This window comes from Chelmon rostratus, chromosome 1 (assembly GCF_017976325.1).
Source record: "Chelmon rostratus isolate fCheRos1 chromosome 1, fCheRos1.pri, whole genome shotgun sequence".
NCBI classification, from domain to species: domain Eukaryota; kingdom Metazoa; phylum Chordata; class Actinopteri; order Chaetodontiformes; family Chaetodontidae; genus Chelmon; species Chelmon rostratus.
In genome coordinates this window covers 19176660-19189920 of record NC_055658.1, presented here as the reverse complement: position 1 = coordinate 19189920, position 13261 = coordinate 19176660, and the positions used below count along the sequence as shown (strand labels likewise).

At 41.6% G+C, this 13261-nt stretch overlaps 1 protein-coding gene across 1 annotated transcript in view; it reads left to right on the top strand.

The window, feature by feature from the left end:
• Positions 1 to 77: 77 nt before the first annotated feature.
• Positions 78 to 13261, top strand: part of elp4 (elongator acetyltransferase complex subunit 4) — a 54750-nt gene continuing 41566 nt past the window's right edge. The window contains exons 1-6 of the mRNA XM_041940488.1: positions 78 to 255; positions 1827 to 1862; positions 6111 to 6232; positions 7304 to 7438; positions 8856 to 8992; positions 11848 to 11932. Coding sequence (XP_041796422.1) covers positions 78 to 255; positions 1827 to 1862; positions 6111 to 6232; positions 7304 to 7438; positions 8856 to 8992; positions 11848 to 11932 — 693 coding nt within the window. The remainder of the gene's footprint in view (positions 256 to 1826; positions 1863 to 6110; positions 6233 to 7303; positions 7439 to 8855; positions 8993 to 11847; positions 11933 to 13261) is intronic.

The window sequence follows — 13261 nt, the reverse complement described above, 5'->3', positions numbered from 1 at the left end:
CGAGCACTAGCAAAGTCTTCTCTGATTGGATAAAACGCTCCAAAACATTAACAAGCGTCACCGCGTTACCAAGCAGTATGGCAGCTCCCATGAACAGTGTGGGTAAACCCTCATCTGAGCGTTCATCGATCAATACTACGAGTTTTCAGAAGAAAACAAGGAGCAAGTTAATCTCCATACCTGGTACCAGACCCTCGGTTCAAAATGGACAACTCTTAGTTTCGACCGGTGTCACGTCACTCGACTATCTGCTCGGTCAGTCTGCTGTTGAGATTCAACGCTAGCGCTAGCTACACAGGCTTATAGTTTCACAGTGTAACGGTCACTAAAGTTGACTTCAAAATATGAACGTAGTTAAATTGTCAAAGTGGAAATCTATGAATTTATACAGAATAGGGAGTTTTGTCACTGTGTGGATAAAGCAAACTCTACTTAAAGTGTGAAAGTTAACATTAGCATTTAGGACGCTATACAGATTTCAGGCACACTTTATCGGAGCCTTTTCATGGACCGTACTTGTACAAATTGTCCATGGCGCACGGAAAGGTATTTGTTTGAAGTTGTGCCTTTAGAGATTTTTCTCCTTAAGATGCTGTCAAAATGTAGCATCTTAAAAATGTAGCAAACTCAATTCTAACTGAGCCACGTTCAAGAAATAAACTTTGAGGTCCCCGTCTAATATTAATGTATTGTCATCTAATAGCTGTCATTTTGTCAAGACTGATGACAGCAAAAGTTGTGTATCACAACTTTACACACTTGTTATGTCATGAGCGCAGGGATGAATGAGCTGATAATAAGGAGTTTGTGTAAATGCATCACTGTACTGTCATTGTGGTATCTGCAAGTATTTTATGAGGAATATCACTTTCTAGTTGTCTCTAAACTATTATAATGTAAAGAAGGTCATGTTTTTAATGAGGGAATACAAGATTATCCATATTCTCATTTTTAGAGCCAGAACAACTTGTGAACCCAAAAATGTTAAAAAAAAAATATGTATTTGTGTCTGATAAGGGACACTATTTTCTTCAGGCTAAAGTTTTTCTATGTACGTGTTATGAGCATTGTGACATGTCTGGTTTCTTGGTTATTTGGTGTATATTTATTTGATCTGTATAATATTTTATACAGCTGTTCTATGCTTTTTCTCTGTGACACAAGTATGTTGCAATTAAGCAAAGTTTTGCAGGTGTGGCAGCATTTGAGATGTCTTTTTCTCTCATCCTAAATCTATAAAGACCTCTTTAATCTCAAATTACCAGCCATGAGGTACTATGAACTGGCACACCGGAGCAAAGTCTCACAGGACCCACTCACATTGTTGGACAAATAAAAAAAAAAACAAATGCCCTTCTAAAAGATCTTACATTTTTTAAAAGGGTTAATGAAGCTGTGTGGAAAGAGAACACCAGACACTACTCAATCAGATATCCAGTTCTCCAATAGGCCATTTTGATTGTTGTTCGTGCGCTGATTGTTGACATGTCACAGTTGGAAAATCACAGGTGCAAATAATAAAATGAGTGATTGCTGATTTCCATTTAACTCCAGGGTCCTGCTGTTGTGCTCATTGTCACACTGTCATGCCTTAGTGGGAAACTTGAATGGAATGGAGACATCATTACTGTCATTACTAACACTGGCGATTTTCCTTCCATGACAAGTCATAATGCCATTTAAAAAAAGGAGGAAGCAGCAGTTGGTAAAAGGGAGGTTCAGAGTGGTTCACACTAATTCAAAGACAGTGTCTGTAATATGTGACTGATATTATTTTTAAAAACTGATAGTATTGGTTGTTTTTTTTTTTTTGTTTTCACTAACAGGTGGCGGGGTAGCGGTTGGAACAGTACTTCTCATAGGTAAGCCTCAAATTTAACAAAAAAAAAACAAACATAACATTTGAATCCTATTAAAAGGAATGATTGGTTCCTTAATGTGATGTATTTCTTGTTGAAACTAAGTTCAACCAAAGTATTGTGATTGGACAGAACAGCCTAAAAGGAAGGTTGTTGAAAAAGTGAAGTCTATATTTTATTAGACACTTAATAGCATTATATTATATTAGTAGATACTGTATCTTCTGATGAGTAATTTTTCTGATACTTTCTTAAACTGTTACCAGACACTAAACTCTCAAAACTCCTTGAAAGTTTTACCTTTTTGCAAATTAGATTAACTTTGAGCAAACACATGTCACTTTACACAGCTTGTGGTGAATAGAGTGTGTGTGACACACATACACAATAGTTAACGCTTCCTAAACAACCTAACCTGACAATTAGCCTTTTTGTCTTCCGTAGTTCTTAAAGCAGTTTGCTATAACTTCAGCCATAAAAGGCACATTACAAGTAGTGTAAAGTGTTTGAACAAAAGTGTGACAACAGTACATTCATGTTTAGAAAGATACATCATGTATAATATTAAATACTATAAGCCAGAAAGATGCATATATGCTCCTCTTTTCTGAAACATAAAACTCTCTCAGTCAAGATGTTGAATAGATTTTACATTAACCTATGGCTGGAATGTAGCTCCAGCATACTATCCATATATGCTTGTATAATCAAAAATCAAATGTATTCCCAAAACGGGACTCAGTAGTCTTTAAAACGAATGATACTGTCTGTCTGTTGTTAGGCTCTTTGTGGTTAGTGTGTCACTGTCTAACAGAATGGCAAATAGACTAATGACCTGAAGGTCTCTAGTTAGAATCCCAGGTGTTCACACTTCCACTGTGATCCTTAATGAATATGTTCATCTGCAGATGTGTTTTAGAAGTTTTCGGAGTACATTCAAAGCAAGTGGGTTTTCTAGGGACTTAAATGTCTTCCACTGTATTATTATTGTTATTATCATTCATCATAGGCTAGGCTATATGCACTGGTAGACAGTGAGGTTAAGGTAGTCTTGTTTCCCCTTGAAGCTGTAATTTGTGTGTAGCAAAGGCCTATACCAACTGATGATATTGCTTTGCCCTTTAATTCACCCCCCCAATCGATGCAGGAGTCAGTGATTATACACTAATGCGTTCTTCCCTTCCATTTTGTGAATCAATGTACGGTTGGTTTCATCTGGTAATGAGAGACACAGTAAAGGTGAAATGCGTGTGTGAGCTCTCTTGTGTTTGGCTCTGAAAGAGCTGTGCGTGTGTGTGTATGTGTGTGCACTGTGCACACTGTGCTGTCTGTTCTGTTGTGTGGGTGGGTGGGATGGGATGGGGGGAGTTTGGAGCGTGTGTTTGTTTGTGTTTGTTTCAGGCAGTCATCTCCTACAGTCTGCCCCTTTAGCCGTGATGGCCTGTTTGTGAGACACAGACATAAAATTATCAGACTGGTCGTTGTCTGCCTTTGAAGTGTCTTGAGCTGTCCATCCTGATTTGTCAACCAGAGGGGGATCAGCCCAGTATGGCTGCTGTCTGAAGATCTCTCATCTCTTGTGTTTTTGTAAGAGAAGGAACAAAGCTTCCCAGCTCTTATTATGTTGGCCATGTATGGTTTCATTCCATTAGTTTAAATGAATGTTTTTCCTATCATGTACCTATAATAACTATTATTAAATTAGGCCTAATTATTGTACATGTTTAAATATTTCAAAGCTTTTCAGTGCCATTTGAATAAGAATTGTCTTAGTTTTGAGCATAGTTTAGATGAGTATGTAGAAGACATATAACAATAAACATATAATGAAAGTCATTCATCATAATTGTTACTCTGATAAACAAAGCAGGCATAGCATTAATAAAGCTTCACAGTTATATGCTCAAGTATAATTACAGGATATGCAGTGAGAGTGTATAGCAACATGTACGTGAAAAGAACCCCAAAGTTTCTTTATCACAATTTTAAACGTGTGAATAACGGCAGGTTATATTCAGTTTCCTGACAATTACACAGTAGTTTAGTTAAGATCTTTACTAACAAGAGGAAATTCTTTCTGCAGCAGAACAGCATAAACACATAAAATATCAACAGGATAATAAGACAATCAGACAACTGAAGAAATTAGAAGTGCTGGTACTGTAGAATACAATAAAATGTTTGTTAAATAAGAGGCCGAGTCATCTGTTGGCAATTTGTAGGTGCGTCTGTTTAAATCTGCAGTTTTTAATATGTCAAGTCGATAATATGTCAGTCTCAAAAAATCACAACACCATGTGCCAGACACCAACAAACTGATTAAGAGGAGCAGTGGTCACAAGTTGAAGCTTAATAATAGACATATGTCAAACATATACTGTATATGGGGCTAGACAAATGTTCCTAATTGGCATTTAGCTTAATGTAACCCACCTATTTAGCCGTATTTCTAATGGAGAGTTAGTTATTGTAAACCTCAAGCTTTCAGTAAGTGTCTGCACTTTGTTTACCTGCCGTGTGGCCTAAATTAATTTGAGCTGCTCAGTAGAAATAATAGTACTTCATAGAGCAAAGATTCATACAAGGGGGAAAACACGCTGACCTAGATATTTTGTCTCCTCCCCCTGCAGCTTTAGCAGATATGATTCAGGACTCTTGCACTCCCACTCCCCTGTTCGACGGCAAATCAAGCCGAGCCTTTTCCCCCCTTTATCAAACCTTAGTCAGAATAAGCAGAAAAAAAAGAGGAAGAAAAAAATCATCCCATGACTGTCCAGAGTGACTGATCTACCTCAAAGATATGACCGCCCCCCACCCCCTGTTGCTTGTATACCCCGCCACCTCCCACCCCCTCCCTTACCCCCCGCCTCAACAGCCTAATGACTCCTGGAGGTTCCATTTGTAAGGCTCCCATAGAAACACAGCCACAATAGGCCCCATCTTGAGAGGGCCCATCTGGGAGTCTTTGTGGGGCCTGCTGAAAGCCACAAAGGCCTGCTGACCTAGAAACCCATCAATAAGAGAACAGGGAGCCCCACCGACAACAAATTGAAGAGCCATGGAATTTCCTGGGCCATCCTGAGTCCGTAGGTGAGGACATGGACCGGGAACGTGGGAGGAGGAAATTCTCCAGATGTTTGAGGATGACATGTCAGGATGTCATTCCCAAGCTGTCAGCTGTATGCCCATTACCTTTAACTGTCACTGCAGCCTTTGTCCTTGTGCCCTCTGTTTGTCATTGTGTGGAGAGGCCTATGAAATCTTTACAAAATGATGATTGTGACAGGAGGCAGCAGTAGCATGCTGGGTAGAGTTATGTGCTCTGCTCGGAGGGGGTTTCATGGTGATGATGCAGCCTTTTTTTTGAGGATTTCGGGTGTGGAATGGCCGGGTGGCTGCTTTGTGTACACTGAGAAAGGCCACTTTTGCGAAAGTATGTTTGTCCACTTGAGACATTCCTCTAAATTAGACTGTAATGCCATCACTCCAAGCAGCGAATTACCCTCTGCCCATGTGTTTTAAAAGTCTCTTGTAGAACTCTTAGATACCTTTAACCTACTTTCATGATAATAAATACACCTGATGTGAATGACACTTGAAACATATTGATGAAAAGATGCCATTGCCATCAGAAGTCACACAAAAAGGAGAGAGATTCAAATGAAACAGATGCCAGGCAGCATTTTGAGGACAGGCACCATCATATCCTACTTCTGCCTCCTCCTGTTAGTTGTCCTGGTAGCTATGGTACCCTTGTGTTCACGTGGAGGGGTCAATGCTTAAGACAGGTGTCTCACGCTTACCTCCGCTGCTGGTTGGGGATATGAGAGGTGGAAGTGGACAGGAATACTGTTAAGACCTTAACAAGAGAGCTGAGGATGTCATCTCCGCTTTGATAGTCAGATCACCTGTGTTTCTGTGCCATGTCAATTGCCGACTTCACCTTCTCCTTCTAAAGGTAGCCTGAATGTGGTCCTTACAGCAATTACAGTCAGCAACTGTGATGTGGTCGTGAACTGCAGGATCTGTGGTGTTGAATGAACGGTCAGAATGAGACACGGTCCAACAGTAGGCTTGAAGTTGATATATTTTCATAGGAAAGATGTTCTTGTTGATGTTTCATGATGTTTCCTTAGGCCTCACAGACAATGTTTGCAGTGTGGCACTGATTGACGGTTTCTTCAGAGTGTATGTTTATTTGAGTTTTCCACTCAAATTCTGATCGTTGTTGTCTTTTGTTTCTTTTTTTAGAGGAGGACCGAAATGATAGCTACTCTCGTATGATCTTAAAGTACTTCCTGGCAGAAGGGGTGGTGTGTCGACATGAACTTTTTGTGGCGGCCGCTCAAGATAACCCAGATGACATTCTACAGGTATGAGAGGAGGTGCCATCTGACCTGTAAAGCCCTTAGGAATGAAATGTGTTGGTCTGCAAGGTATTATATTTTTTCCAAGCAACAAGTCTTGACAAACCATCCACAAAGAAGCCAAGACGGCCTCAATGTGTCTACTTTAACATCATCACTGTATAGGTGCTGTGGAGATGTAAAAGACATTTTTGTAAAACTTTTGTTTGTTCAGTCTTCAAAAGATGTTGGAAATATTCCGCTTACTTGGTCACAAAATACGAATAAGCTCCCGCTGTACAGTATTCAGCCCGATCCAGGCTGGTCAGACCATGATTTAGCAGGTATTATAGGCGCACAGCTTTCCCCAAGATGCGTCAGGGTCAGCGGGGGTGCCTGAGAGGTCGAGGGTGGCATGGTTGTGGCATTGTTGAAATGTTTCCCGATGCATCACTCCGTGAAGAGGACCGTAGCCCCAGAAGCTGACTGCCACCCATCATACAGAAGGAGGGCCTCTCTCCCACTGATTGATAGTGGGAGGGGTCACAGCCTCACCCTCTCTTTACATATCAAAGGCTTATTAACAGAGGGGGACTCCCAATGGGGATATATCACATCATTTAGTGTTTTCACAGCTACATTCACGGTATGCTAATCTTCAGATGCAAAGATTGTACTTTATGCATTATGTTAACATGCATACAAGAAACCATCTCATTGGGAGAAATCAAGTTAAAGCAAGAAATTGGAGACTGCGTTAACATGCACTGCAATAAATTAGACACTTAAAAACTCATGTTTACTTGCAACAGCTAATCAGATTTCCCACCCACCCCTACCAAGTTTTTTAAGACAAGGCTAGCAAGATTTTATTGAATTTTGTTGAAACTTTTTTTTTTACTAGTTACACAATGAAAGAACAGCTTCTTTTATAAGATATCATTACATAATATCTTACATCATTACACACTCCTGCTTTAGAAACTGACAAAGTTAAGAAATCAGGTAGCTGTCAAAAGATGACACTTGCCATTAACAATCAACATATTTTAATCAACATATTTTAGCTTATTATATCCACTGTATCATTTTGTGCAGGAACTGCCAGCTCCCATCTTGGACGATGTTGCTATCCACAAACCAGTGGAGCAGCCCAGGCTGTCTTGTAAGCCTCAAGACAGTTTGGATACCATGAAGATTGCCTGGCGTTATCAGAATCTTCCAAAAGTACAGGTGATCACATGACAGTTTATATTGTCTGATATTGTGATGATTGCAGCATACGTCTTTGTGTCATGCTATTTTTAATACAAGTCCAACACGTGTCTCTGTTGATGATGGTATGAGGGTATGAGAAAGAACAGCACTGGTTCTCTGGTCTTAGTGGTTTGGCAATTGTCTCCACCACTAAATCCATGAGCTTCTAAACTCCTTTGTAGAGTGAATGAGGCCTCAGCCTTTCCTTTCAGAGTTGGACCAGATTACTCACACTTAGCTGGCAATAGGTAGGCTTTTCACTGGTCCCCAACTCACATACACACACATACACACACGCCTGCACCCCTGCTTAGCCTGGGAAACAAGAGTACTTTGCAGTCTGTGCATTGACATGTCTGCTCGCTCAACCCTATGACCCAGACCTGCGCCTCTGTCTTCCCCCAAATCCTTGCCTTTCCCCCTGCTAGGGTCGGCAGCCCTACACTCTTTCTTCCGCTTTGAGAGGTAACCCTCCCCTTCTACTTCTCTGCAGTCTCCCCCCTTCTGTCTATAATCCATATCGCTATGTGGATTAACAGCACACAGTGTGTCCCTGGGGATCCTCTCCCTCTTTCTCTCTCCCTGGAAACTTCTTTATATCTGTGTCCTTTCCTCACCTCTCCCCCTTCCCCTGTAAAATCGTCTTTACAAACCACTAGTAAGCCCCACTAGAGGATTTGCATCCCAAATTCACCCCCAGAGTCAACGCTTACTTTCCCCTTACACACACCTCTCCTGGCATAGCCCACTGTGTCGCTCTACCGATGAAGACATCAGATCAAAGGTGAGGCCATCAGGGCGGGGATGGAACGCTAAGCGGGTTGCCTAGCTCACAAAGAGAAGATGAGCCCCTGACCCCCCTGCCCTGCTGACCCCCTCGTCCCGCCAGGAGAGGGACACACCGGGGGCCCTAATCCAGATTAGAAGTAGATTAAGGGCCCCTCTAACAATGGAATCCCCGGTTTCACTGAGAGAGAAGAGCTAAAACTCTCTCTTTCAGCTACAGGAAAACATCCGCCTTCCCCGGCGTCCCTGACACGTTTGCTTTCACAGCCAGAAGTGGACATTTATGTGAAGAAATGATTAAGAGTGTGGTTGTAGTGGTTATTTAACTTCTCTGCCATAGGAATGTTGAGGAATGACCCATAAACAATGCAATTGCATTACCATAGTATCATGAAGCACACTCATTTAACATATTAGAAAGACAAATAAGATTATTTTACGTTATGAATTGTTTCATTCTGATCTGAAATTAGTTAAATGCACATCATTTGTTCTAAGAAGTTTAAAGCAAGCAGTAGAGTCAGACAGGGATGATTGAAAATACACTTGAATTAAAGGTCTTTGTGTTGTGTTGCTTTATGCTCTAACATGCGTTTGACCCACTCAGAGTGCCCTGGCATCCTCATCCCGTTTCGGGCACTATTATGACGTCTCCAAGACGATGGAGCCGGAAATTCGCCAGGCAGCCAAGTGCCACCGCTTCTACCTTCCAGAACATCCCACCCAGTCTTCACCCACATGCAGGTAAAACGACAAGACATCATCCACAGAACACATGGAAACCAATGAGACAACATCTGTAGAGCACAGGCACACAAACCCGACATCATCCACAAAACACAGTTCCACAAATAAGACATTATTCGCAGAACACAGGTAAGCAAACATGGCATTGTTCACAGAATACAGGTTAACCAACACTGCAGACAGTCCAACATAATTTAAAGAACACATACTGTATTAGCCCTGCGACCAGCAAGTACATGAGCAAAAGGAAGACGGCAAGATTGAGCTCTTCCGAGTATCATGAAGAGTCTTTTGTTTGAGATTCTCATTTTTAAGAATTTAATGAACTGTTGGGCTGCATGTAACGACTGTTTCCATTATCATGTATTCTTTTCTCGATTGTTTTCTCCATAAAATGTCAGAAATTATAAAAAATGCCCCAAACATGAGAAACAAGACTTCAACAAGTTAGCATATTAAGGTGTCTTTATTTTTTGTGACGATAAAGCAAATATGCATAATTTACTTTGATATAAAACAGAAAAAAGCAAAAAAATCTTTGCATATCATGAGTCGAGGATGGAGCCAGTTAATATGTGACATTTGCTTAAAAAAAATGAAATAGTCACTCATTAATTTCCTGTCAATTTGCTTATTGATCAGTTAATTGTTTCAGCTCTAATAAACTGTTTTGTGTAAATACTCACTGTGATTCAATGATTGAATATGAAAATAAGAAAAAAGTATGAACCATTACACCTGAAAGCTAAAGCATCCACTGTTTTCATCATATTTAAATGAAATGTCCCGTTTCAACAAAACAGTGTTTTTAAAACATTTATTCCCAAAAATCGTAGAGTTCAGAGTAATCTGTTCTCTGTTAAAATGCTGTATGTTTTCCTTTAAACAGCTGATACAAATCAGGTTCATCCTCTGTTCTGAGTAGCTTGCCATTGGCCGAAGACATTCAGTCTCTTGGAAAGTTTGTGTATGTCTATTCAAATAAGGGTCTTGTTTGCTCAGCGTCTGTTTGATTTCTCCTGCGTTGAGTGTACTTAAGGTTCAGAGGTCACGCAGGCTCTTTACTCAGAGAGTGCTGCTGAACACACAAGGGCACACGAAGGCACACTCACACACACTGAGTAAATACAGCAATCTGGAGCACAGAGGATGTGGAGGAGGCTTTATAGAACCCCTCTTCTTTTATTTCAGCAAACAGAGACTGTTTAACAGAGCACCCATGCAAACACATTAAATGTTGTGGCTATTCAGTTTAAAGTATACATGTTCACAAGTGTTGACCATGAAGTGGACAGCGTTCACTATTGAACTAAATATCAGTTCATAACTTAATAATTTCTATTAAAAGGGAACAAACAAAATAACAGAAATCTTCTCCATTGATGTTTGCAGCGTTGTGCCGTCTGATTTGGTTATAGCTCTCACAGACATTTTGACAGCAGGAATCTACACCTGCACCGCACCATTGTGCCCCCGGTCCCGCCCCAATACTGACACACATGCACGCACGCGCACACACACACACTCAGCATATTACACACGCACATGTACCACACCAAACTCCTAAGCAGGCTACTCCCCCTTGCACGTGTCCACAGCCCCATGTTGATACCCTAGCTGTTAAATTGCTCCGTTTCACTTGAAGGCATAATTGGCACAAATTGCTCTCTAGGTGATACAGATCCTGTTGTTTAAGACCAAGCATCCCCCTTCTCTCCTCCTTTCTTCCCTCGCTGAAAGAGGAACACTGAGATAAAGAAGCTTCCCCGTGTATGATCCTAATTAGCTGACGTACTAGCCCCTGTAGCTAAGCACCTAGACCCTTTTGGTACCTGAATGAGGGGTGCTCAGTAGGGGTAGCTAAAACACAATGCCGTCCTACACAATGGCTGCCAACCAGAGGCAACCTCCTGCTCAACTGCATGTCAAACCATCCCAGCCCCCTACCTCAGATCAGGGGCATGGGCAGACAGGCCAAGGAGGGTAGGTGTCCCTCTTTCACCAAACCAGCTCTATCATTAGGCCCAGCGGGGTCAGGAGGCACCATTGTTGGGCTGAATAACTGAAATAGAGTACATGGATATACTTGGCGCAAGTGTAATCAACACGAGTATGTATTACTGTTCTTTATGCAGGGCTATTGGCGTGTGACCAATCTATGTGTATCAGCTTTTGTCGCCTGTAGGTCGAATTGACAACTGACACAGCAGCCCACTGTGACTCACTATAGAGTGGTCATTACAGTGGTGGAGCATTCTTAAGTGGGGGGACCTGTGTAAAAAGATAGGGTTAACATTCCTATCGGCCATCCTATAGGCACATGGTGGACTCAGCAGTGATCCATCCCTTGGCTGATGGCTAAATGTTGCTCTGATGGTACTGTATGCCCTTTGTCAGTGGTGCACATCTTACCCCTGATTAAGCACCAAAATGCTGTTCCCTGTTTATTTTAGATATCAGCCCATTAACCCCCACCACCACCGCTTATCATCTTTGTTGTGTGTACGTTTGTGCATGTGCACGTCTCATCTGTCTGTCTGTCTGTCTGTCTCTGCACAATCAGATCCTCAGGGAGCTGACAGAGAACCAGTCATGTTGTAATTTAATCAAGCAAATAAATTAATTGGATCTCTTGATATGGATCATCTGTCTGCTTCAGTGGCTCCAGAAAAGCACAGTCAGGAGGAACATACTGCAGTCATAGAGGATTAAGCTACTGCGGTGATAGGCTTGGCCCATTTTTATCAAAATGGTTTCAATTACAGTTTACATGTCCTAAGTAACCCTTTTGTGTTCTCTTTCTGATCTTCTCCACTATGTCCACTCTCTCCTCTATCCCGTGATCTTTTCAGTACCATGCTTGAGTCCTACGCTGCGTTGCTGAGGTCCCTTAAGGAAGTCATACACAGGGAGGGCTTTGATGTAGCAGCCCCCATGGTAAGAACCAAGAAGCGAATGAGGTTTTTGCATTTTTTTCTTTCAAACCGAATCCAGACGTTTTTTGCCACATATTCACTGCAACTACAGCCTTCTTAACCGATACATCCTTTCACCAAACAGCAATCATACTTTGACTCTGTGTGTACGTTTACAGCTAGACAAAGCAGCTGAGCAAGAAAAATTGTCCACCTCGGGCCAAAAATCTCTTCATGTAAAGTTTTATCTGCCTCATTCCGTTAAACCATTTGATTTAGAGTGGAGTGTTAAAAATGTTTGATAATGACATAAGATTTGTTTATTGGTATGACTCCATATTTGTAACAAAGCACACATATCAGTTCCCATAATCAAATCGCACACTTTTAATCAGCCTCTCGCTGTTTGTGGATTCGTTTGTAGTTTTTGCTCTCTAATTGACAAAAAGCATTGCTGAAATGCAGTAAGGCATGCAGAAAGCTGCCGCGAGCAGTGACGCAACACAAACAGCAGGTGTGCATTTTTTTCTCCTACATTCATTGAATGTCATTGAAGGTGAACTTTTTGACTTGCTGTTGTTAATGTGTTCAGGTTGCAAATGTCTGCTGTTTGTAGCCTCGCTAATTACCATGAGCACAGTCGAGCTGTTGTGCATTGCAATTATTATGAGTGATATGCATTAGAGGAGCATTAAAAAAAAAAAAAAAAGACATACCAGATCTGGTATCTTCTGTCACATTCCAACCACCACTTTTTCCGAATCTGTTTACCCCCCTCTCACCTGCTAGGGTTGGCCTCACCTGTGGGTCCCAGCTATGTGTGTCTTACCTTTGACATACATTTGTTTAACAATCGTCAATCCTCTACAGAATGCCAGGACCATCCATGGCCCCGTCTGTTTTCCACAGGGCCAAGTGTAATCCTGTTAACACTCTGATGTGCCCGTATAGATGTGTATTATACAGTATTAGTGTGCATGCTCGTATGTATCGCGCCTTATTCACCTACATTCGGTGACCCCTCTGCTCGTCACCTGGAGCCACCTCTCCCCCCTGCCACTCACACACAGGATTTACCTCCAGTACCCCCCACCCTCCCTCCCCGAGCGCTGTCACTCACACGCCAGATTAACTGCTGACATCATTAAAGCAGTGTGGCCGCCTGACATGCTTTTGGCACAGTCCAGGAATGCAGACCAGCACAGAGCAACATGGGCTCTGGCACAAGAATGCCCAGTATGGGTGATAGTCAGTGTGTGCGCGTTTATATGTCTATTTGTTAATCTGCCATCATGGACAAGGTAACAAGATGCAGGTTTCACATAAACTGTGTTATGTAAATTACAGATTA